General features: G+C 38.4%; 1 protein-coding gene across 1 annotated transcript in view; it reads right to left on the bottom strand.

Annotated features, from left to right (window-relative positions):
- dock1 (dedicator of cytokinesis 1) overlaps nucleotides 1–24,548 on the bottom strand; it is a 432,222-nt gene that overhangs the window by 100,991 nt on the left and 306,683 nt on the right. The window contains exons 31-33 of the mRNA XM_052026984.1: nucleotides 17,085–17,185; nucleotides 6,266–6,324; nucleotides 3,157–3,305 (exon numbers count right to left, since the gene is read on the bottom strand). Of these exons, the coding sequence (XP_051882944.1) occupies nucleotides 3,157–3,305; nucleotides 6,266–6,324; nucleotides 17,085–17,185 (309 nt within the window). The remainder of the gene's footprint in view (nucleotides 1–3,156; nucleotides 3,306–6,265; nucleotides 6,325–17,084; nucleotides 17,186–24,548) is intronic.

Here is a 24,548-nt window from a genome sequence, read left to right as displayed (position 1 = left end):
TCCCACATAATATCATATTCCTCAATCATGCCCCCTTTTAACCTTCTCAGCTGAGGGACAACATACCTAGCCTCATCAGTCTCTCCTCCAAGTTGAAACTCTCTATCCAAAGCAACATCCTGATGAATCTTATCTGCATCCTCTCCAGTACTACCACATCGGTCAAAGTTACTTTGACAGCTCTTCCCAAACCTACCACTGTTAAGTATAAGGGCAACAAGTGACGCGAACACCACCATTGGCAGGTTCCCTTCATGCACACACATATTCCTGACTTGAAACATGTCACTGTCCCTTCATCATTGCTAAATACAAATCCTGGAGCTCTCCACCCAACAATGCTGTGGGAGTAGGTTCACTAGAAGGACAGCAGTGAATCAAGTCAGCAGCTCATCACATGCTTCTCAATGAGCATTTTAGAATAGATAATAAATACTGGCCTTTTTAGTGATGCACTAAATCTCTGAATCAATATTTAGTAAACAATCTTTCATTCTCTACCTAATCTATTGCCAATGACTTTACATTTATTATTTCTGAATATTAACTACTCACTAGAATGAATATCTTTCTATACTATCAAAACTTACTGTCATCTTGAAAGTTTTTGTTTAGGTCATCTCTTAACGTTATCTGTTCCAAGAACAGATTCGTACACTTTTAGCCTCTTGTCCAAAATGAATTACTTCATCAGTGGTAAAATCCTCCTAAACCTTTTCTACATGCTTTTTAAAAGGTTTACATCTGAAGTATGATGCCTAAAATTGCCCACAATACCTTGGCTGAGGTCGTACCACTGATTTATAATATGCTAGCATGATTACTTTTCTTTTTACAACCCATATCTATAAACAGGAGTAACTCATATCCTTTTTTTTTAAATCACCTTAACATATTGCTGTGCCATATTTAACAATTTATGTATATGAATGCCAAGGCTTCTCTGCTCATCTGCATTTGTGCTATTTATGGTGTATTGATTTTCCACATTTGTCTTCCCAAAGCTCATTAATTCTTACCTGCCTTGAGTTAATAATTTTGCAAATTTTATTCTGGAGCCAATTTTCCTTCTGTAGGCTACTGGGTCTTGTGCAAAGTTACAACTGGTATATAACTGAACTAAAGTACAATTAATATAGAATTGAACAAAAAAAAAATCCTTGAGGTTTGCAGCTCTTTTTATAACTTTATGTTGGCAATCATCATGGAAAATATTTTGCTGGGTTTGGGAAAGAAACCATATGTTATTAAAATAGACATCTTGTACCTTTCTCCAATTATCATGATATAGCAGTGTTTTGTGGCATTGCTAATGCCTAACATGTAACACCTCCAATAATAAAGTTTCAGAACAAGATCTAGGAAAATGCTGACTGCTTCCCATACCTTGGGAGCCACCTCTCCACACAGGCAGACATTGCTGATGAAATTAACCTCCACATTCAAAATGCCAGCACAGTCTTTGGTTACTTAAGGTAAAGGGTATTTGAATATCAAGGCCTTAGACCTGGCACAGAACTCATAGTCTACTGGGCAGCAATGATTTCTGCCCTACTATATGCTTCTAAGACCTGGACTACCTGCAGCAGGTACTGAAAAAATACCACTAATACTATTGCTGCAAAATTTTCCAAATTTACTAAGAAGAACAAACAAATCAATGCCAGTGTTCTCTACCAGGCCCATGCCCCCTGAGTTAAAACCCTTGATACACTCAATTGGCCATGATGGACAGAACACACTGTTTGCATGCTGGACACTAGATTCCTGAAGCAGACACTCTATTCTGAGCTTTGTCATGGGAAGAGATCATCAGGTAGACAGAACAAAAGATTCAAGGGTGTGCTCAAAGCCTCCTTAGAAGAAATGTTACATCCTAACAGACTCCTGGGAATCTCTGACCTATGAATGTTCCAACTGAAGAAGGAGCATTCGGACTGATATTGACAACTTCAGGGTCATACAGTGGGTGCACACAAGGCACTATATGAGCAGTAGAAGGGGATGACCACCTCACAAACTACCCACCTAATAACCCTAGTGCCCACTCCCCACCCCATCTGTGGTTCCCACAGTGCCCTCATTAGCTACCCCAAAACTTGGAATGAAAGTATGTCATCCTCAATCCTGAGGAATTTTTTAAGAAGGAATAATACTTGCTGTTCAGTCATCTACCCACTATAGCACTGCAGAAGCTGGTATTGTGAAAGTTCTGATTTTTGTTGAATGCCTCATTTGTCTTAATATTCTTCCATATAGATAAAAATTCAAAACTTTTGTCTGTAAATCCAGCCATGCACATCATTAAGAGGCACAAATACAAGCATATATTTCAATACATTCAAAAAACATATTCACCATAATATTACCATACACAAATATTCCTTTAACAAACATACGTAAACCTATAGTAATGTGGCAATACATACAGATACATAAATATCAGCAAAATACATGCATAATACAACAAAATACAAACATTTTGTACCAACACAATAAGTGCAAACAAGCACCGTTAGCAACTCCACAGGACATCTGTAATACATTGCAAGCTTTACATATAATTTCTGTGTCATATTTATTTTCTGTAACACTTAATTAATATCTCTACAGCTGTACAGCAACGTATTCCTATCACTCAAAAGTTACAGAGATCTAATCTATTTTATTTTATCTATTTTATTCAGAATGTGTTGCTTTATTAGAATTTACATTTTTGAAATATCTAATTTGAGTACCACCTGTGAGAAAAATAAATCTATCAACAATGAAAGATGAAACACCATCTGCTTCATCTATTCTTTATCTTGATTACAAAATTCATATTTTAAAACCACTGAATGCACCATGTAGAACTAGAGAAACATCTGTGCCAGAAGAACATAATGCATAAGGAGGATCTGTATTCCACTCAAATGCTTGCGTGACTTCACTGGAACACTACACACACTTCATAAATATGTCACTGCATCAGGGTGAAAAATCAATATAATTCTGAAAATAACATTAAATTTTATCAAATAAATTGACTTGCTGTAAATATTATTTTAATTTATTTTCTAACACAGTTCTTTGCATTTCTGAATCTTAATTACAAATATGTAATGTCATAAGTTATAGCCTTGAGAATTTCAACAAAATCTTAAATTCACTTACCATCTGGAAACTTCTTGTTGAGTGAAATTCACATTGCATCATGTCAAAAAATATTGCAATTGTGGCTTTTCTCAGTTCTGTTTCTGGAATAAGGGTCATCTCCAAGATTGGACCCACCATTTCTGGGATAAATTTGATTTTGTGTTGACCTTGAAGGAAATAATTGCTCTTAAATGTAAGTTTCTCTTTGGTCAATAAAGAAATTGCAGCTACTGTATGCATGAGTATTATAATCTCCTTCTCAATTACTATGAAGGTGGTATTATAGCACGCTGCTTAAGTGGTTAGGTCAATAACCAAGGTTGGACTATTGTTCTGGAAACAGGAGTTCCAATGCCACCACAGCAGATAGGAATTTAATTCAAGTCATTAAATTAACCTAAAATAAAAAGTTAGTCCTAATAAATATGATCATGAAGCTACTGGATTGTTGTAAAAGTCAATCTGATTCACTAGTGACTTGCAGGGAGGCAGACTTGCTTCCTTATTGGGTCTGTCAGATCCACATCAGTATGATCACACCTCACGACTACTAGGATATTGGGAATATTGTGGAGGGAATCATTAAGAAAAACAGTACAGGTTTGACATTATAAGAAGTTTGATGACCCAAGTGACCTTTTTAAAATTCTGTATTTTAATTTCTTCTAAGCTATCTGAGTTTTTAAGTTAGCTTTTTAGATTGGAATATTAACATAAAGGGCAAACAGTGGTTAATATTTCCCTTGTTTTTCAAACGCATAATCTTGGCCATTATATAACACTTAAAAGCAAACTCAAACCAGAAGGTTCTTCACAATTTTCACTAATTTCAATGTTACCTGGAATATGTCACAAAAGATCAAAAGAAAGCCCTTTGGCAGTTTCTTCAATCAATGGCTTTTGAAAAGTAACTAATGAGCACTGCATGCCAAATTTGGTTGCATTAACAGCAGCTTCAACTGCTAGAAAGAGCTATTGACATGTTTTTGTCATTTACATTTCTGAACCTAACTTCCATTAGATGAAAACAAGCAATTAGTATTCACAATTATAAGAAAAATCACATATCACAAAAAACTAAGTTTTCGTTCAAGTATTGCAAATAATTATTACAGATTTAAATAACCTCTTTTAATGGAGTAAGATCTCACAGAGTATGACATACAAAATGTTACATAAATGAGTAATATTAAAAATAAATACTTTTCCAAAATATATACACCATAATTCATTTCTGAAATAAGCCTTTTTGTCCAACAAATATTTATAAATAATCTCCACCAAAATCAGATTTTACTTATATTTCCACTAAAAATATCTTTCATTAACAGCAGCTTCCATTTTCCAGTGCTTTTAAATTAGCAAAGACATCCCAAGATGTTTTAGCATTGAGTCAAGTAAATACATCTTAGTTCACACGATCAATGCCTTGGTCTACAGAAGGAAAGGGCTGTAGAGTGTCTTTCTGAAGAATACCAGAGCTTACAGCCTTGGCAACTGAAGACAAAGTCATCAATGGTGGAACAATTAAATCCAAGGACGCTGAAGGGGTCCAAATCAGGATAACTACAGATATTCCATAGTTCTTTAGGACTAGAGGGCATTACAGATAAATGCAAGGAAACACAAACCCAAGTATCATAATTTTAAAACTGTTCGGTCAGGAAGTAAATGGGGTGATGAATGAATGGAACTTGGCTCAAACAGGACACAAAATAATCTACAAGGAAAATCTGGCTTGGAAGTTAGAAATATGGAATATTCCCCTCCATACCTGTGAGATCTATGCACTTGTTTTATTTATGAAATAAAGTGGCTGGCCACATGTAAATATTAATTTACATTCCCAACAACTTCAAAGAATGTTTATATCATTTGAACTGTATTACAATAATAATGTAAGCACAACAGAGTAAAATCTTGTGCAGGAGGGATGGTCATTCTACTTTATCCTTCAGTCAACTCAAGATATTCAAGGTTGAAATATATAATGTCAAAAGCTTTTATCATTAGATGAAAGTCTGGTTATAACACCCACATTATAATGTTGCATTTGCTTTATGTTTAGTTATGGCAGTGAGATAAAGCTGCCCTGTTGCTGACAAGAGCACATGCCACAATAAAGTGATGAAACAGTTTCATTTGAGGATTTGGACAGCATTTGGTGAAAGTATAGACCACTCCATGGAATGGTGTGGGCATATGAAATAAAATGATTGCCTTTTGCACCCTTCCTTTAAGTGCCTTCTAGGTGAATGCTCAAGTTACAGACAAATCTTTAGGCTGATGTCTGAACTCCTTTGCTGAGTCAAGTCCCTCACAAAATCAGAAATCTATTTACTACAAAAAGTATTGTGAAAATTAGTGAAATTACATTGTGTAGCTCTGTTTATGTCAGTAAGGAAAGACCCTGAAATGAAATGTGCTAACTGCCATTTCAAGGTCCTTTTCCGACTCTCCAGAAGTTTAACTTGCGCCTTTTCAGTCTCTGTCACAATTTTCCTGTCAGATGTGTATCAAATTTATGTAATTTCCCATGCAATGCTCCTTTTGGAGCACCACAGGGGGAATTAGACCAAGGTGTTTGGCTGCATTGATCCCAATAGGAGCAATCTTGGCTCTGTGTCAGAAGCTTGTGCAAGAATGTGGGATGCCATATTGTTAGGTTTGTTCCTTTCCAAAAAAGAATTGGGGAGCTCTCCTAGTGAACTGCAAAATTTATTCCTCAACCAAAGTCAAAGTCAAGCTCATTGTCATATGCACAGGTGCAATTACAAACTTACTTGCAGCAGCATCACAGGCACATAACAAATTATTTAGTCATTAACTTCTCTGCTATTTTCAGAACCTTACTTCCATAACATATTGGCTATTGTTTTTGTCTACAAAATGATTCACTAATTTTGAAACATACCTCACTAGATTTAAACCACATTGGGATATCCTGAGAATGGGCTAATTCATAACTTTCCTTCTTCTTTAATTTTGCCCACATTAAATTAATCTTCACTTTAAAGAACTATGTTAACTGGACGGCTGACAAGAAGGAAGAGCTAAGAGAGAACATACATTCTTCTTTCTTCATTTCAAAGAACATTAACAGTACATATTCAAACAACCAACTTACCAAGGTTATACCACATGTCTCTAATCTCAAATCCAATTTGTCTCCTCATGTCACCATATCTAAGAAAAAGATAAAATTATTAATACAAATTTATCTTGAACTCTCTTTCTCTCGCCACAGATACCCACTGACCTGCTAAATGCTTCCATTAATTTCTGATTTTGGTTTTAGGTTTATCAATCGCTATGGGAAGATATATGGACTATTTTTTCAAAAAAGAATATTTATTGAAATAAATTTCCCTGCCAAACAAACACTGCAAAAATTTGGATAATAGGCAGAGGGTACAGTGGATAAGACACCACCTACTAGCATTGGGGTCCCAGGCAAAGACAGAGTTAATGAAATATTCTTCAGACAGTAAAAATTGTAGGTGAAAATTGGTATGTTCTGTTATGTTTCACATGGCTATTCTTAGGTGTGAGAAAAGATTAAACATTTTATTGACATAGGAGCAAGCAGTGGTTAATAAACATTAATGTAATAATGTTTAGTATGCATTATCAGCTAATATTATAAATGCAATTAATAAAGAAATCTCCAGGAAGCTCAAAGTTTTAATAACAAAACTAAAAAAAAATCTTGGCCCACCTTCTATTTCTTACCTACTTGCAGGTGCACGGAATTATTAGCCAAAATCAGTGTGTACTGATAACTCAGCTCCCAGCTCTAACTTATCACCACCAGAATCTACAGATGTACACTCCAAGGTCCTTTTGTTCCTCCACACCATTCTGTATCCAGACATTTACCCCATGCATTGGTGCATTGCCCCTGATTCTCTATCTCACACTTCTCTGTATTATATTTGTTTTGCCACTCTATTGCCCAAACAATCAGTCCATCTATAACATCCTGAGGTCTAAAGCTATCCTTCTCACTGCCAACCACATGGCCCAGTTATTGTATCATCTGCAAATTTCTTTATTATGCTTCCTATATTTGGGACTAAATTATGAAAAGCAGCAGATTGAGTACGAGCCTTGTGAATCCTTATTGGTAACAGCACTCCAGCTAAAAAACAGCACCCATCAATCAGGACTCTTCTTCCCGCAACTGAGTGAATTTTGGATATGATTTGTCACCTTGTCTTGTATTCCATGGACCTTTATTTTTTTTTAAATCAGTCTGCCATGTGGGGCCTCATCAAAGCCTAGCTAAAATTCACGTAGATTACATCAGACATTGCCCTCATTGACCTACCTTATTATTTCCTCAAAAATGTCCTCAGAAGTTTGTCAGATATGCTCCTCCCTTAATAAATACCTGCTGACTACTCCAGGTTATTCTGTGCTATTTTAAATGAAGGTTTATGCTCTCTCCTTAAATAGATATCAATAATTTGCCCATCGGAGAAGTTAAACCAACATGCCTGTAATTGCTTCCTCCCTTTTTAAACAACAGTACAACACTAGCAGTCCTACAAGTCCTCTGGCACCATTCCTGTAGCCAAGGAGGATTGGAAAGTTGTAGTTAAGAGTCTATGTAATTTCTTCCTTTGCTTCTTATACATCTGGAATGTATTTCATTCATGACTGGCAATTTATCTTTTTTCCCCAAAGATGCTAAACCTCTTAATACTTTCTCTTTTGATTACCTTAATTACTTTAAGCATTGTTATCTCTAGATCTTTATTCCAACACAACTCTTGGTGGCCTCCCAAATCCTAACCTCTCCAGTTTCATCCAAATTTCTTTTGCTGGTGTCCCAACTCATACCAGGTTCTGCTCATTCACCCCTTCTACCTGCTCACCCATGTTGGTTCTCAGTCAATTAATGCCACAGTTCTAAAATTCTCATTCTTGCTTTCAGCTCATTCCACAGCTTCATTTCTGCTCATCTTTGCGATCTCTTCCATCCTTACAAGCTTCTGTGACCACTGCATAATTCCAGTTCTGGTCTCCTCATAATCCTGATTTTTAGCATTCCACCACTGAAATTTTTTCCCTAAACCACTCTGTGCATCTTTCCTTCACTAAAACACGTCATAAAAGTTCTGGGAAGCAGCTTCAGACGTTTTCCTATGTTATTAAAGGTGCCTTCTGTATACCATTGAGTGTTCCTGCTACCAATTACGCAAATTGACACCCACCATCCTTTCTTGCTCTAGAATTATTTCCCATTTGACCTGGTACATCAAAACGTCTTTCCACACACTGATAACATATATGTACATCAATATAAATTATCTTTGCATTATTAATAGGAACAACTTTTCTATCAGCTCATTACTATTAAAATATCCATTGGTAAATGAAGGCCAGAAAATAATGCTCATTGTAGATTTTTGAATAGATAGGCACAAAGTTATACCTCCATCTACTCAACAGTATTCTACTTGTGCATTACAACCACTGTCAGCATTTCCAAATTTTGTTAAAATACTGCATTGCTCGTGCAACTGTAACTGAGAATACATAAGGGTTGACAAGTAATATTCTATATAACAGAGATCCAAATTTTTGGTTGCATTCTCGCATGGGACTGTGCAACAGCAGCACCTAATGCCTCTCCAGGTTCAGAAGTTTCCATATTTCCTATCCAATGGCACCTTCGCATTAGAATTACACCTGAAAATTTGTCATTTCTTCCCTCCCAGAATCCTCTAGATAATTCTGGAACTCTCCAGTAATATGAAAGGGACATATTGAAAAGAGTTTCTGTCCATTTTTCCTATCCTTTACTTTCAGGTAATGAATGACCCCCAAGGGCAAATGTAAAAATATTATTTCTCTACTGTAACTTGGTATTTCACAGATGCGCAGAGTAACAGAAGCTTCACATTCACCACTACTCAAGCCAATCAAAACTTAACCTCAACCCCACGTGATAAATAGATTAAAAAAAAGCTGATAAGAGGAAGCAGTGAAAGCCAATTAAGAACTGGACTGAATGAAGGTGAACACACTGTTTAATTTACCCCAGTGATCTCCTAAGGATTGATTGTTCACTGGCAAAGAAGCATGCAGAGTGAAGACCATTCATGGTTATCATACTACATTATACAGCATGTACCACAGATGCACAAGCAAAGATTTTAAGCAACTTGTTATTGGAGACATAGCAATGAAACATCCTTATTTAGCATTAACTGTTACAACAAGCAAAATATCGAAATATCTAAATGAATCTACTAGTAAGTTTCTACATAAAACCTTATTTTTACACAAACATAGAGTGAGGCAGCATCACATAGCATAACTATAGCACAGAGTGGTCAGTAATTTGAAGCATCTCAAAAATTGCATAAACACAAGAAATATCTGAAATTCTTTGAAGAACTGTAACCTTGACTTAAAAATTATAAAAATTTAAAATTATAATAATTGCTAAACACAATGACAGCAATATTTAGTTTCCTGATATATATGTTGTCATGTCTTTATGTAGTTGTCTACAGTAAAAATGAAATTGATAATTTGTTCTGCACTTTTCATGGTCAAAGACAGGTCTTGCAACATGTTTTCATTTTTTTAAGGTATCATTATTTTTAAAGGTATCACTGTTTTTCAATCTTTCTTCTGAAAACACTGGCTCCTGTTTAGATAGTTCCAACGGTGGAAATAGTCACCTATCAGTTCACTACAGTGAAATAAGAAAATGATGAAAACACTCAGCATCTGTGGAAAGAAAACAGAACATTTCAGGTTGAAGTCCCTACATCAGAATTTCAACCTGAAACATTAATTCTATTTCTCTTTCCATGGAACTTACTTGGCCTGGTGAGTATTTTCAACACATTTTGTTTTAATTTCAGATTTCCAGCATATGCATTTGATTGTCATGCCACTGCCATGACCACCTGATGATGCATAAACATGGAAGGCAGCTGCAAGGATAGCAAGGCAGGGGGCTGGGAGGAAAACTTGCATTTGGATAAAATGGCACTCACTGTAGCCAATTGAAAAGACAACTATAACAATATCAACAGGCATATTATGAATGCTTGGCCCCAGGGGTTTCTCATGGAATCATTCAGACTCCATCTACATTTTCATGTGGCAGTTAGATCACCAAATGCTGCAACCTCACAAGGAACATCTAGTATGGAGCATCAGTAGGCTCTGTCCAGAAGGACTTTTTTTTAAAAAGAAAAACAAGTTGCTTCTCAGGGTGGAGGATAAGGAGAAGCAGGAGCAAAGAATCCTTGAAGGCTCCTTTGCCCCGTACTTTGAATAATCACATTGGAATTCATTTTACTTGCTAGAACCATTTCCTGGATGCAACCTACTGCTGTCATTGTGACTCCCATCCACTGGAATGATGCCATTGACAGTTTCAAGTGAAAATGAACTAAGGAGGGTCAAGGGAGGTAAAAGAGTCTGTTTTGATGAAAAGTCATCTATCTGAAATGTTAACTGTGTTTCTATCTCCACAGATGTCTCCTGACTCTGCTGAGTATCCCCAGCAATTTTTGTTTTATTTCAGATTTCTGGCATCTGCAGAACTATACTTTTCTAGTCTGTATCCTACAATTCCCATGCACTGGTGAACCAGATTGAGCTTGACGTATTTACAGTTAGACTTATTTTTGCCACTCACCTGAATTAAAATTATCAACAGAATGTCAGCAAGTATTTCACTATGCATTATAAACTAGATCAATCATGTTCTCAGTTGTTTTCTATTTTCAGCACATGATGCGAGCATGTCTGATTTTCCTCTCCTTACACTGGAAGCATAACGCCAATTGTTCCTTTCCAACTGAAATTCACTAAAATTTGGAAGTGGGGTGGAACAATCCAATTTTGTCACTATAATTTAATTCACCAATTTCTTGTTGGTTTCATTTCAGTAAAACAGAAAGAGAAAACAAAGGTATTGCAGGTAGTGAATGATAGATTGTTTTCTTCTACATGACATTTCATACATGAAGGAATCAAAGGCATTAAATACATGCTGTTATTTCATTTACATACAATATGCAATAGATTCTAACAGAAAAAACTGCTTGGGCCTCCTCTTTTTCTTAATAAGGAAATAGCTTTCAAGATATAACGCAATTTAATCAAAAGACAAAGTTCAGTAGATTTATATAGCAAATGATTTGACTGGGCAGGAAACTATGGAAGCTGATTAAACAAATTTCATGTCTGTTGACCTAATTTTTTTGTATATATGTTGACAGCTGTCGTCTTATGCTATGCTGTTCACTGATGAACCATTGTACTCTTCATTCATGCTGGCACACAGATGATGTTTCATTAAGCTTAGAAGAATATCTACTTTCCTTGCCTGACAACTTCTAATGGATTAAAAATGGATTTTGTTATGGTACAAACCCAAAGGGCATTAACACTTTGCAGATGAAGAGGTTCACGTCCATGAGAGTGTTGTGCCACAAAGGCTGCATGAGCTATAATTGGCAACCAACTGATACATCAAGGTTCATTGTTTTCTGAACATAATACATAATTATTAAAAACATCTTTCTTCATTTGACCCCAAATAACTGCGGTACTGTATAAAATTTGAGAATTTTCTGTTGCATCTTACTTGTAAAATAAATTAATTGTAGCATCCCACCCCATCTCCCTAGAGTTCCCCTTGTCCTCACCTTCCACTCTACTAGCCTCCACATCCAGCACATCATCCTTCAACATTTCTGCCAGCTGCAACGAGATTCCACCCCACCCCTTCCTACCTTCTGCAGAAACTACTCCCTCCATGACTCCCTGGTCCATTCATCCCTTCCACCCACCCCTCCCTGACCTCTGTCACTTTCCCCTGCAGCCATAGGTGCAACACTTGTCCTTACATCTCCTCCCTCACCACCATCCAGGGATCTAAACAGCCCTTCCAGGTGAGACAAAGATTTACGTGCACAGCATTTGGTGCTCCTGACATGGTCTCCTCTAGATCGGCAAGACCAAGGGCAGACTAAGTGACCAATTTGCAGAGCCATTTCAATTCCTCTTCCCGTTCTGACACCAACTCCTTTCTGTCAATTCTCAGCCTTCTCCAGTGCCAAGGTAAGGTCCAACACAAACTAGAGGACAACACCTCATTTTCTACCTGTGCAGTCTGCAACTCGATATGAACACTGAACTTTTCAATCTCAGGTAACTCTCACCTCCAGTTTATTTCTCCCCCAACACCCCCTTCCGACCCTCCTCTTGTTCCCCCCATTTTTGTCCCCCGTTTCCATACTCCCCCTCCAAAGCCCCATCACCCATTTTCATCACCGTCCATCTCCTGGTTCCATCTACCTACTACCCACACATTACACCCACTGGCACCCCACACCTCCATCTGGTTGGCCCCATCTGCCCTTCACATCTCCCCTAATTATTCCCATTATCATCTTCCTTCCTTATCAGATTCCAAAACCGGTTGACTTTGTGTTCCTGTTGTCACCCTCCTAGCTGTCTCTGCCTACACCTCTGTCCCACCTGCCTCTGTCTCCCAAATCCACCTCTTCCCCTCCCCTACCTGGCTCGATCTGCCCATTGTCTTTTACGCCTCCGCAGTACACCAACTACCTCTGGCCCGTGTTACCACTCTCCCTCTCCACTCTATACTGGCTATCTCCCCTCTCCACTCTTAGTCTTGATGCAGGGTCTTGACCCGAAATGTCAATAATTCGCCCACAGGTGCTGCTTGGCCCGCTGAGTTCCTCCAGCAGATTGTTGCTCCAGATTCCAGCATCTGCAGTCTCTTATGTCTCTAATTATAGCATAGTTGATTTTAATTGAAGCTAATCTCTTCCTCAGATTACACTTAGTGATACTGATGTGGCTACTCAACCTTACTGTTTTGGCAGAATGTTAATATTTGTTTATTTGGTGCCCCTTCTGGAAAGTTAAATAGATAAAGATGTGAGTATAGAAATTTTTATCACAAATAACTGTTTTATTTTCAGTGCTACCTATATGAAAATGATTTTATTCCAGAATGAACTATATCCATCCCCCTTGCAATAAAGGGCAATATGCCATTTGCCTTCCAAACCACCTGCTGCACCTCCCTGTAACATTTTGCAATTCAGACTCAAGAATACCTAGATCCCTGTTTTTCACTCATGTGCAACCTTTTTCCATTTAGATAATAACCTGTCTTTAGATTCCACTTATCTAAGTGCATGCCCTCATACTATGTCTGATTTCTTCCCTCTTACTCAACCTATCATTGAAATGGGATGGGAGTTACACTTGCCTTGAGACAACAGCTGAGCATAGAGCTGGTTTTGCTTCCTGGCTTGTGAGCCCTTCAAGGTCAGAGGGGGCTAACAACTGCAGAAAAGGAGCATGGTAAAGTTGACTCCTATTATTTACATACATTGTTGGCTATCAAAAAAGAGGCAATTCTAATTTTGATATTTATAAACTGCTCAAATCTTCAGGCAGGGAGGCATACTGCCTACTATTGAGGAATAATAAGTAGAAGGCCTGAGACTGACAGCCAGTCTTTCAATTACCAACACTTCTGCTTATGTGCCAGTGCTGTTACCAAGGCAAAGACTTCCACAGGGCCACAACTAAGTGAAGCAAATAACACAAGCCACTAAGCTGGCATTCTCTAAGATATGGATATTGTCTTTGCAAAGGATGAAAAGCAGTATCAATACTTTTCTTGCTTTATTTTTGCAGGCAGAAGACTAAATTAATGCCAGAATACTAAACTGTAATGTAAATAATTTAAGTCTTGAAAATCTTTAACCTGGTAGTTCAGATCATGACTACAAAATAATTTTTGACAGTGCAGGGACCTGCCTTAACTTACATCCAAAACACACTTTCCTTTCAAAAGCACCAGAGTAGTGAGGAACAACAGATACCTAACTGAAGCAAATTGCCATGCTGCTCCAGTATAATCATCCTGGTTAGTATAACTCTCCTAAAAACTGCAGCACGCTTGGAAATTTCAGTTCATTTTTTGTGGTGTTCATTCATTGTGCTGGACTAAATAACTGTATGCTTGCTGACACGAGCAAGAAAACTCCTCCACATCACTATCTACATTTCCCTCTGAGCTGATGAACCAGTAATCCTCCATGTTGAATGCAATTAGGAATGCTGAAGGTAGTGAGAGCACAAAATGACCACTAGTGGGGCGAGAGGGGGTTGCTGGTATCAGTGGTGGTGGTTCAGAGTTTGAAGGGGATGCGGTTCTACATTATCCTTTATCACCACTTATCGAGAGTAGTTCAATGGCACTTCTACTTACCAGTCCGGAGATTCCTGAATGACATAGCTGCCAGCATTGTTTTGTTACATGTGGTTTTCACTAACACAGTGGACAAAAGTAATTGAGCTCATTTTCACAGTATTGCTAGGAATGACCACCACACACTCTTAGTAGATAGGAAGTCCCTTTTTCACACTGAGAACACTACACTTTGTTAATTGGGATATATTCAGAATAAATCTAGCACCTCCAATCTGTGAAGCAACAGCAGCAATTACAGTGCTTCAATGTATAAGTACTGTGGCATGGAAAATTGTTCATTCTACGATTAAAATGAAGCAGGCCATCAACCAAATTCAGTAAGAAGTGTAGAAGAACATGCTGGGAATAGCATGAATCTGAAAAGTAGACACAACTCTGGTCAAAACTTCAGTACAGACAGAGCTAATTTCACAACCAACATATTAGACCCAAGCTCTGCAATCTTTTAATGATAGTGACAATTAAAAACAAACTGTAGGAGGAAGCTCCATGCACATCCCTTTCTCAACAACAGCAAACCTAGCAAATGAGTGCAAGAGAAAGAGGCTGAAGATTTCACAAGCATCTTTACCCTGTAGATCATCTCAACCTTCTACTGGAGTTCCACCCATCACAGAAGCCAATTCAACTCTTATCAAATGATGCCTAGAAAACAGCTGAGCACATCAGATACAGCAATAACTATGGGATCTGGCAATTGCAATTATGCTTCACGACCAACTGTGTATGCAGCCAAGCTGTTCCATTACAGCGCAGCCCAGTGGAATCATTCCTCACACATAGGAAGATGACTGTGATTGAGGCAATTTACTCCCACTTCAGAACATCCAAATGAACTATCTTCATTTTCTTCATTGGTGACATTTTCTATTATAAGCTAAAGGTATGGACGTTTGCTGTTGGTCGCTTTTGGTGTTTCATTCACAACTCCTAAGATAATGAATCAGTGTGTGTCACCATGCAGGAGGACTTGCACAATATTCAGACTTGAGTTGATAAATGGCAAACAACATTCACCCCACTCTAATGTTAGTAATGACTATCTCCAAGAGAGAAGAAAGACCTCTCTTTAACATGTATCAGCATTGCCTGGGAGTCACCATTAACCATAAACATAGCTCTCAGGATAGAGGTCAGCTATTCTGTTATATTTGCCTTTTCATCATCTATGAAGCACAATCAGGAATGTGATAGAACACTCACTACTTACCCAGATAAACATAGCTCTAACACCAAGCAGAGAAACAGTCCATTTAAATTACACCCTTTTGACCATTTGATCCATCCATCATTGGGTGCAATGTGTCACATTATGTGTCATCTACAAGATGCAATAGAGCACTTCTTGAAGGCTTCTTCAACAGCTCCTTCCAAACAGTGGCTTCTTTAAAAATGACAAGGGCAGCCCAGACATGGGAACTCTGTCAGCTCCCACTCTGACTTCTTGGAGTTTGGTCTCCCGCATTGTTCCAATGAACATCAATTCATGTTCAGTGAATGACACCTCATCTTCTAACTAGGCACACTGGGACTTTGCATACTCAACACTGAATGCAACAATTTCTGATAATCAACCATTCCATACTCATTAGTCTTTAGTTCCTGCTTTTTTCCCCCTGGTAATTTTGGATTTTATTCCTCTTCTTATCTACACTTTCCTCAACAGTATAGATGGGTTTAGGCAAGAGTCATGAGCTCATTGATGGGAATGGGGGTCAGGACCATGGTGGGATGGAATAGGGGACCTGTAGGAGATCATGCATGTAAATAAACAAAAGGAAGCCTGCCTGAATCAGGTTGTTATAGCCAGGTGAGAATTTGCTCAATGAGCCTCCCCTTTAACTGAACTGCTACAGAAGTGACAGCCCTATTAAAATCTAACTTGGCTGAGAGTGCTCAATGACTGGCATAGTTCAGAACTACATCAGCAAACTTCTCCCGGGAACACTCATAATAAAGGAAAATGCTTCAGCAATCTTTGCAACTAGAAGTCATGTCCTACCAAGAGTGGCTAAAGAAATTAGATCTATATTTGGAGTTTGGAAGAATGAGGGATGGCCATCATATAAGATCCTTAGGAGGAACAAAAGGATAGATGCCAAGATGTTTTTACTAGTAGGACAATCTTGAATAAGGTCCCATACTTAAAAGATTAGGGGGCAGTCATTTAAAATGGAGGTGCATAGGAACTTCTTACAGAGGGTGATGAAATCCAGAAATTCACTGCCTGGAGGGTTGTGGAGGCGAGATGATTGGTAGTATTTAAAAAGGAAGTAGAGGACTATAGGGACAGAAGAGGACTTGAGGCCTGGGGCAGATCACACCATCATTATATTGAAAGATGGGCAGGCTTGAGGGGCCGAGTAGCCTACTCTTGCTCCTATTTTCTGAAGTTCTTATGTTTAGTTTTCAAGGAGGATGCCCTTCTCTCAGTGAAGTAATTTTACTTTCCTTTTTCACAATTTCATAATAATTTTGCTGTTTCAGTTATTTAGGTTATTATTTTCAAGCCTATATTTAAAACTTTAATGAGTATAATAGGAATTTACCATGAAACAGTTGTTGAAATTATGTAAGTGGAAACATGTTTGTCACAAACAGAAAAAATAGACGAGTGTCTTAAATCTATTTATCATGTGCTTGGACTTACTTGCTGATTATTTTGGCACGTTTTGCACTGGAGAAGTTCTCCACCTGAAGTGATTCTTGAGTGAGAAAAGCAACAGCCAGGTGAAAGTAGTTGTTCCATAACTGTAAATTAGACAGTAAAAGAAAGTTAGGAACATAAAATAACATCAAATAAATGAAGTGCAGAATTATGAAAAATAATTTATGATTTTTGGCTTTATGACTTTTCATCTGCAGAACTATTTCCCCAGATTATACAGTAGAAGTAATGGTAAGGATGTCACTGCTTATCATTAAATATCAAATTGGATCAAAAATACTAGGAATAGCATATGCAAACACAACTACATAAATCTGAAAGTTCTATCCAATTGTTCACACTGCCACAAAAGTCTCATTGAAACTTGACAGTGAATATGTAATATTGTTGCAATATCATAGATACCTGCCGAATTTATCAGAAAAGTTAAGCCTTGTCTATTATAGTGCTAGAGAAATGTTAAGGGTCTGATAATCACTAAGTTATTGAAATTTCCAGCACAAAAGGGGGGGTGCTCAGCAGAACAAAAGAATAATTGAAAAGCAAAGAATTATGTTCAACTTATAATACAAACAATCTGCTGGAGGAACTCAGTGGGTCGAGCAGAATCTGTGGGGGGAAAGGAACTGTTAACGTGTTGGGTTGAAACCTGGTAATCTCTTGCTGTGACACAGCCTGGAATAAACTAGTTCAGGAGTATGGCAGCAGACATGAGAACAATGCAGGATGCCTGTCAAAACTAAATGAGTATAACTATGGTCTCAAAGCTGGGTACATTGGTCTTGGAGATGACGTTGATGTTGGTTTGCTTATCTTGAAAGTAGATTTGGAGCATTTTGCTTGATGGTATCTCATCTGTGCTTTGGGTGCCTATTGTAGTCCACATCTCAGAAGAATACAGAAGGGTAGGGATTGCTGCCACCTGGCAGAGCATGAGATTTGTGCTGGTATGAGATTTTGATGATCAAAAACATTGCTACAGATAGGCAAAGGCTATGCTGGCTCAATGAAGGTGACAGTGAATTTCAATCCTGATGTCTGTCTTTGCTGAAAGGTGTTTCCAAGCCTTGCGAAATGGTCCACATTTTCTAAAGTCTTATTATGGACCTTTAATGTTAAGGGGTGGGATGGTTCTGTGCAGCAGGCACACATTGGTAGAGGACCTTTGTTATGTTTTAGTGAACCTGTTTATAATGAATTTGGAGCTAGCCTTACAAACACACACGTGTAAAAGCATGCTCTGTTTGCATAGTGCAAGATTTCTGTCACCTTGGTTCCGTTGAAAAGATGTGGGACTATAGTATGACTAGAATTATATAATACTCTTTAAATGTTTCAAACATGACTTCCCTGCTCTGATATTCTATGCACTAACCAATGAAGACAGGGCCCATTTATCTTCTTAACCATCATTTAGAGTCATAGTCATATAGCACAGAAACAAGCCCTTCGGCCCAACTTGTCCATGCTGACTGTGTTGCCCAGTGAGCTAGTCCCATCTGCCCACATTTGGCCCATAGCCCTCTAAACCTCTATTATCCATGTACTTATCTAGATGGCTTTTAAATGTTGCTAATGTGCCTGCCTCAACCACTATTTCTGGCAGGTCATTCCAAATATGCACCACTCTTTACGTGATGAAGCTGCCCCGATGTTCCTTTTAAATCTCTTGCCTCTGATTTTAAACCTATGCCCAGCAACCTTTCAGCAACTCTTCCCTGGGAATAAGACTGTGTGTTTTCACCCTATGCCCCTCATGATCTTATATACCTCTATCAGGTCACCCCTCAATCTCCTACATTCCAGGGAATAAAGTCCTAGTCAACGCAACCTCTCCTTGTAACTCAGGCTCCCAAGTCCAGGCAACATCCTGGTAAATCTTTTCTACCTGTTTTGCTACCTTTGGGGATTTGGGTCACTTCTGGATATCCTGCACTTGTACTAATCACTTGCATTGATGTGTCCTTTTCAGATCCATTAATTTGCAGTTCTCCAAACACAATTCCATCTGTCTTTATCTGAGCAGTGCCTTCCTGTGGTCTACTGCTTTCTCAGTCATTGTCAATCACATGACCAATCTGCAAACTTCTTTATCCTGCCCCCTTAGATTTCAGGCTGAATTGACATATACCAATAAAAGAGTCCTTGATCTGAGCCTTGCCAAATCCCAATGCAAGTGGACTTCCAGTCACTAAAATACTCCTCAGTCATCTACTCTGCCTCCTGATGCTGAGTGAAATCTAGATCCAACTTGAAAATCAAAAAAAAATGCAGATGCTGGAAATTACAGGTGTTAGATTCAACGTTCCATTTTCCCTTGGATCTCATTAGCTTTTAGTTTTCTGATCAGACTGCCATTTGGGACCTTGTCAAACAATTTGCTAAAATCCATGTACGACATTTGTCAATACTCCTTGTTAACTTAATAAAAAATTCAATCAGAATCAACCTTCCCCCGACAAATGCTTGATTAATCTGTGCCTTTCTAAGTGATAATTTATAGTATCCCTCAGAACGCTTCCAATAATTTGCCCATCAGCATTGCTGGGCTGATTGGCTTATAATTACTTAGTCTATCTATTTTTCCCTTTTTAAAGAAAGGTACCCTTGTAAAAGCCTTACAGACCTCTGGTCTCAATCTATGGCCAGAGATTTGGAAAATAAATAGCCAGGACCACCTCCATTTTCTCCCTTGCTCCTCTCAACAAACTACAAGACATTTTCTCCATGCCTGCCAATTTACCTACTTCTAAAGACCCTCTCTCTTTATGGTCACCATTTCTAATATTTCATACCCCTTAACTCCTTTCATACTCCTTAACTACTATGTCTATATTATACCCCACATTTCCAAAGGCAGAATGCAGAGTATTCAATTAAGACTAAAGCTGTGCTTTTCATCTCAATACATAAGCTTTGTTTTCAGTCTCTAACAGTCCTATCCTAATGTATTCATTGTAGTGGTTGATGCTGCTCCCTACATTTTCTTAGAGTTGTGGCATGGTAAAATCATGGACACTGAGCCTCCAGATAGACTGAATTCACATGGCGATTCAAGATGTAGCTCTTCAGCCACTTGGAGGAGGTGGCTGAGGAGACGCTGGTGATGATTTTCCATGTGTTAGGCCGCAGTTGAACTTACTTCCTCTCTTGGAGATCATCAGGATACAGCATCTCTGAGGTCCACTAGAATTTCCTCCCATTCCCAAATGTGGGTGATGAAGTAATGGAATTGAGTTCTTCATCAATTTTAGAATTTCGGCATGGATTCTGTCTGTTCTAAGGGCCCTGCTTTTGAGTTGGTGTAAGGTCTTTTTGACTTGTTGTTGGTCAGAAGTGACAACAAGGCTGGACCAAAGAGCCTGCTGTGGGATGGAAGCAGTAAGCTCCTCAGTGTCTTGGTCACGTTGACCAAACCAGTCCCATTTCTTCTTGTTAGAGAAGCCCTGCCCTCCTATACACTTCACAATTACAAGACACTTTGGGTCAGGCCATACACTGTGGACACTTTGTGGCTCCTGTGGGCTGGGAGTTAACAGGTTGTTTGTCAGGTGCTGTCTGAGAAGAGCTAGCTGTGATATCGATTCTTTTGCTGCAATGTTTCTGTTAATGCTGGCACCTGTAGGGCAGGATGATGCAGACATCTTTGTGGTTCCTTGCTTGAGCGATGGTACAATCTAGCAAGTGCCGAAGTCTTGATGTCTTGCACTGGTCTCTCTGAAGAAATAGGGTGTTTGTTATGATGATGCGGTGCTCCAATCATTTTGTCACCAGAAGGACCCTGCGAGAGTTATCTTTCCCAACTCCTTCCTCTCTACTCATGCCTTGTCACAGGATTGTGATCCTTCTCACCTGGCATTGCAGTTGCCCAGAAGGATCAGTTTGTCTCCCTTTGGATGTAGACTAGGATTTTTTTCACGGTTGGAGTAGAAGTTCTCCTTGGTCTCACCAGAAGCTTCAAGGGTTGGGGTATATGCATTGGTCACCATAGAGTAAACTTCTTTGACTTCACTAAAGCCTTTCATTTCACCAAGGAGAAGGGACTGCAGAACACCCTTCTCAAATCTGGTTGCCCCTCACCATCTAATACTTGTTCCATGATGACATGTAAGCTGTAATATTAATGGAGGGGTCTACCACAAAACCATTCTCAGTGAAGACTGATGCGAGCATTTGCCCATGCTCAGAGGCCAAGCTCCTAGCCAACCTTGATGCCCTCACTTAAGTTTTCAAGAGGATGGGCCTCACATTCAACTCTGCAAGACAGACATCTTCTACCTGTCCTGGCTGCTCTCTAATAATAAAGGTTTATAGCAAAATCTAAGAAAATGTGCTCCACATCCCATATCTTGGGAGCCAGCTACTGGCGATGGCAAACATCAGTGATCAAACCCACTACCTCCTTCTGCACACCAGCACAGCCTTTTGTCAATTGAAGATCAAGACCTCAGATTCAGCAGGTTTTATGCTTCTGATACGTGGGCTACTTACAGCAGGTACCTCAAGGCTCTGAAGAAAAATCCATGAATATTGCCTCCAGAAAATCCTCGAATTTCACTGGAAGGACAAGTGAACTAATGTCAGTGTCTTCACCCAGGCCAATGTCCGTACTACTGAGGATCCAATTACATTCAGTCAGCTTTGTTGAGCAGGCCGTGTTGCCTGCATACTGACACCGGACTCCTGGAATGGACACTCATATTTTGAGCATTGTCATAGGATCAGATTAGCAAGCAAACAGAGAAAATTAATCAAGGTTGTGCTCAAAGCCTTCTTGAAGAAATGCAACATCTCCACTGCCTTCATGGAATCTCAGGCCCATGACAGCTTCTGGAATCTCTGGCCCTTGACAGTTCAAAGTGGAGAAAGAGCTTTCAGGATGGTATTTAGTATGTTGAGGCCATGCATCAGGAGCCCACAGAGGCTCTGTGTAAATGGCAGAAGCAGCAGACCATCTCCTAAACTGCCCACCCTGCTGGCCTCCACACCTGTCCTATCTGTGGAAGAGTTCCACAAAACTGGAGTGGAAGTAGGACATCCTCAATCCTGAGGGATTGCCTAAAGAAGAAAATATTTAATAAAACATATTTGGCTTTTCTTTCCCACTATGCACTCTCTTTGCCTTCCCATTTTCAATTTTAATTTTAACCTTTTATCTTCCTGTGCTTTCCCAGTGTTTTGGTATTACTGAGCTCTCAGTATTTGCCATTAACTTCCCTTTTTTGAATTATCCTATTCTGTAAGTTATATGGATTTACATCTCCTGCTTCAGTAAAAATTCTTCAATCAGACAGGTTAAGGAGGTAGACCAATGTTTATCCTGAACACCACTGTACATCTTGTGGAGTCTGGCACACTGAAAATTATTTCCAAATTATCACATATTCTGTTCAAAAGCTCTATCAAAACCTTGAGCAAGTGTAAGTGTACTGGATCATTCCTCTACTCACTGTAAAATTATGCCAATATTTTAACAGCTTCCTTATGATAAAAACATTCAAATATGAACAGAATGGAAACCATACATTCCTTCAACCTGTTTCATTAATCAATATGATCCAGCTAACTTTTCACCTTGCTTCCACTTTCCTGATATTCCTTGATTCCCTGAGTAACTAAAATTCTGCCGGTGGCATTAATTGACCATTGACTGAAGTGGAGAATCCCAAAAATTCACAAGCCTCTGGTTGAAGAAATTTGCCCCTACTTCAAAACTAAATGGCTGATCCCTTATCCTACGACTATGAATCCTAGTTCTCAATTCCGCAGCCATCAGAAACAGCCTCTTCTCATTTGTGCTGTCAAATTCGTTGACAATTTTGTTTGTTTCAAAGAGAATACCTCCTACTCCTTCACACATCAAAGAATACCTTCCATTCTAGTTAATCTTCCCTTAAGGAACAAAAATTTCAACCCAGGAACTAATTAAATCTGTCTTTAATGTATAAAAATCTGCATATAATTAACACTTAAAATTTAATAAAGAGTATCTAAAGTGAAGTATTAATGATGTGAGCATGCCTTCTGAAAGGATTTTTTATCCTTATAAAACAACTAAAATATTCCATTTCATTAAGTATGCCCAATTTTGTAGTCGACTTGTATGAAGAAAAACTAAAATTAACTATCATTTAGCGAGTGATTCATCCCCATTAGTCTTTTTCTTTTATAGCATCACCAATATGGTCAGGAAAAATATTTACAGATCAAATGTTTAGAATGAAGGTAAAATGGAATTCTTCCAATTTTTGCATCAAAGTACAAGTAATATGAGGCCAGATTTTCAATTTGATACCTAGCTGTACAACTGGCAAAGAAAATCAACAAATGCTCAATTTATTTACAAGTGAAATAGGAATTTTATTACAAGTGAAATAGGAATTTCATAATTTTCAGTTATCATTTAGTAGGTCGTGCACAACTACTGTCACATAAGGGATGTTCTCCTTCCCCATATAGTAAGGTACGTGATTTTTAAACAGCAACCCAAATGGCATATACAACTTCCATTTCAAACAACTATTGTTGTACTTCACTGTCAATCAAAAATATCCCACTGGTACAGTAAAGGTGTGAGGAGGTTGAAAAATTAAGGATTAAGGTAAATATTTTACGTAGTTGCAAACTCTCAGGTCAGTACTGCAGGATAAAAATTTTGATGAACCAGGAGTGCCCTATGATGAGTTCCCCTTGGACAACATGATCTAAGTTCCCCAGCAATGCACCAAGATGAGTATTCTGCAGGGTATTTATGTCCTCCCTTGTACGCCTGCCATGGAAGTCATGTTGGAGTTGCAAAGGTAACTCATGACAGAAGGTGCTCTGCTGAATTTCACAAATTAGCCTGGAAATTGCTGCCACAGATTAAATCAATCTTTAATTGCATGGCACTGCAAAAAAAAAACAGAGCTCTCGAAGTGAATTTCTAAGCAGTACAGCTAAACTGTACTCCTGCTAAATATCAGAAAAATAACTCTGACACTGCCATCAATGAACTAATCTTGCTATTTATTTGTTTCAGATTTAAAACTGGTCAGGGAAGAAAATAAAAGTAGTCAGGTTAGTGATTTTACAAAATATTGCTGTCATAAAGCTCATTTCCCAGAACACCAGCAAAAGCTCTGAAATAAAATCCTTTAATAAAATTGCAATTTGACTTGTTTAATTACAATAAATGACTGGCCCTGATGTGATATTCAACTGTTCCAAAATGGGGTAACTGCTGATTCATCATGAATGCTAACTTTATAGAAATGATTCAAAAAGTTGTAAGATATACAAAGAAAACTTCTATGAAGAATTAGTAGTGTAATCATCTCTTAAAACATTTCTTAAGAGATAAGATATCTTTATCAGTCACATGTACATTGAAACACAGTGAAATGCATCTTTTGCGTAGAGTGTTCTGGTGGCAGCCCATAAGTGTTGCCACACTTCTGGCGCCAA

Source organism: Pristis pectinata, chromosome 12 (assembly GCF_009764475.1).
Source record: "Pristis pectinata isolate sPriPec2 chromosome 12, sPriPec2.1.pri, whole genome shotgun sequence".
Lineage (NCBI taxonomy): Eukaryota > Metazoa > Chordata > Chondrichthyes > Rhinopristiformes > Pristidae > Pristis > Pristis pectinata.
The sequence above is the reverse complement of the archived record's forward strand: the minus strand, read 5'-3'. Positions and strand labels throughout refer to the sequence as shown.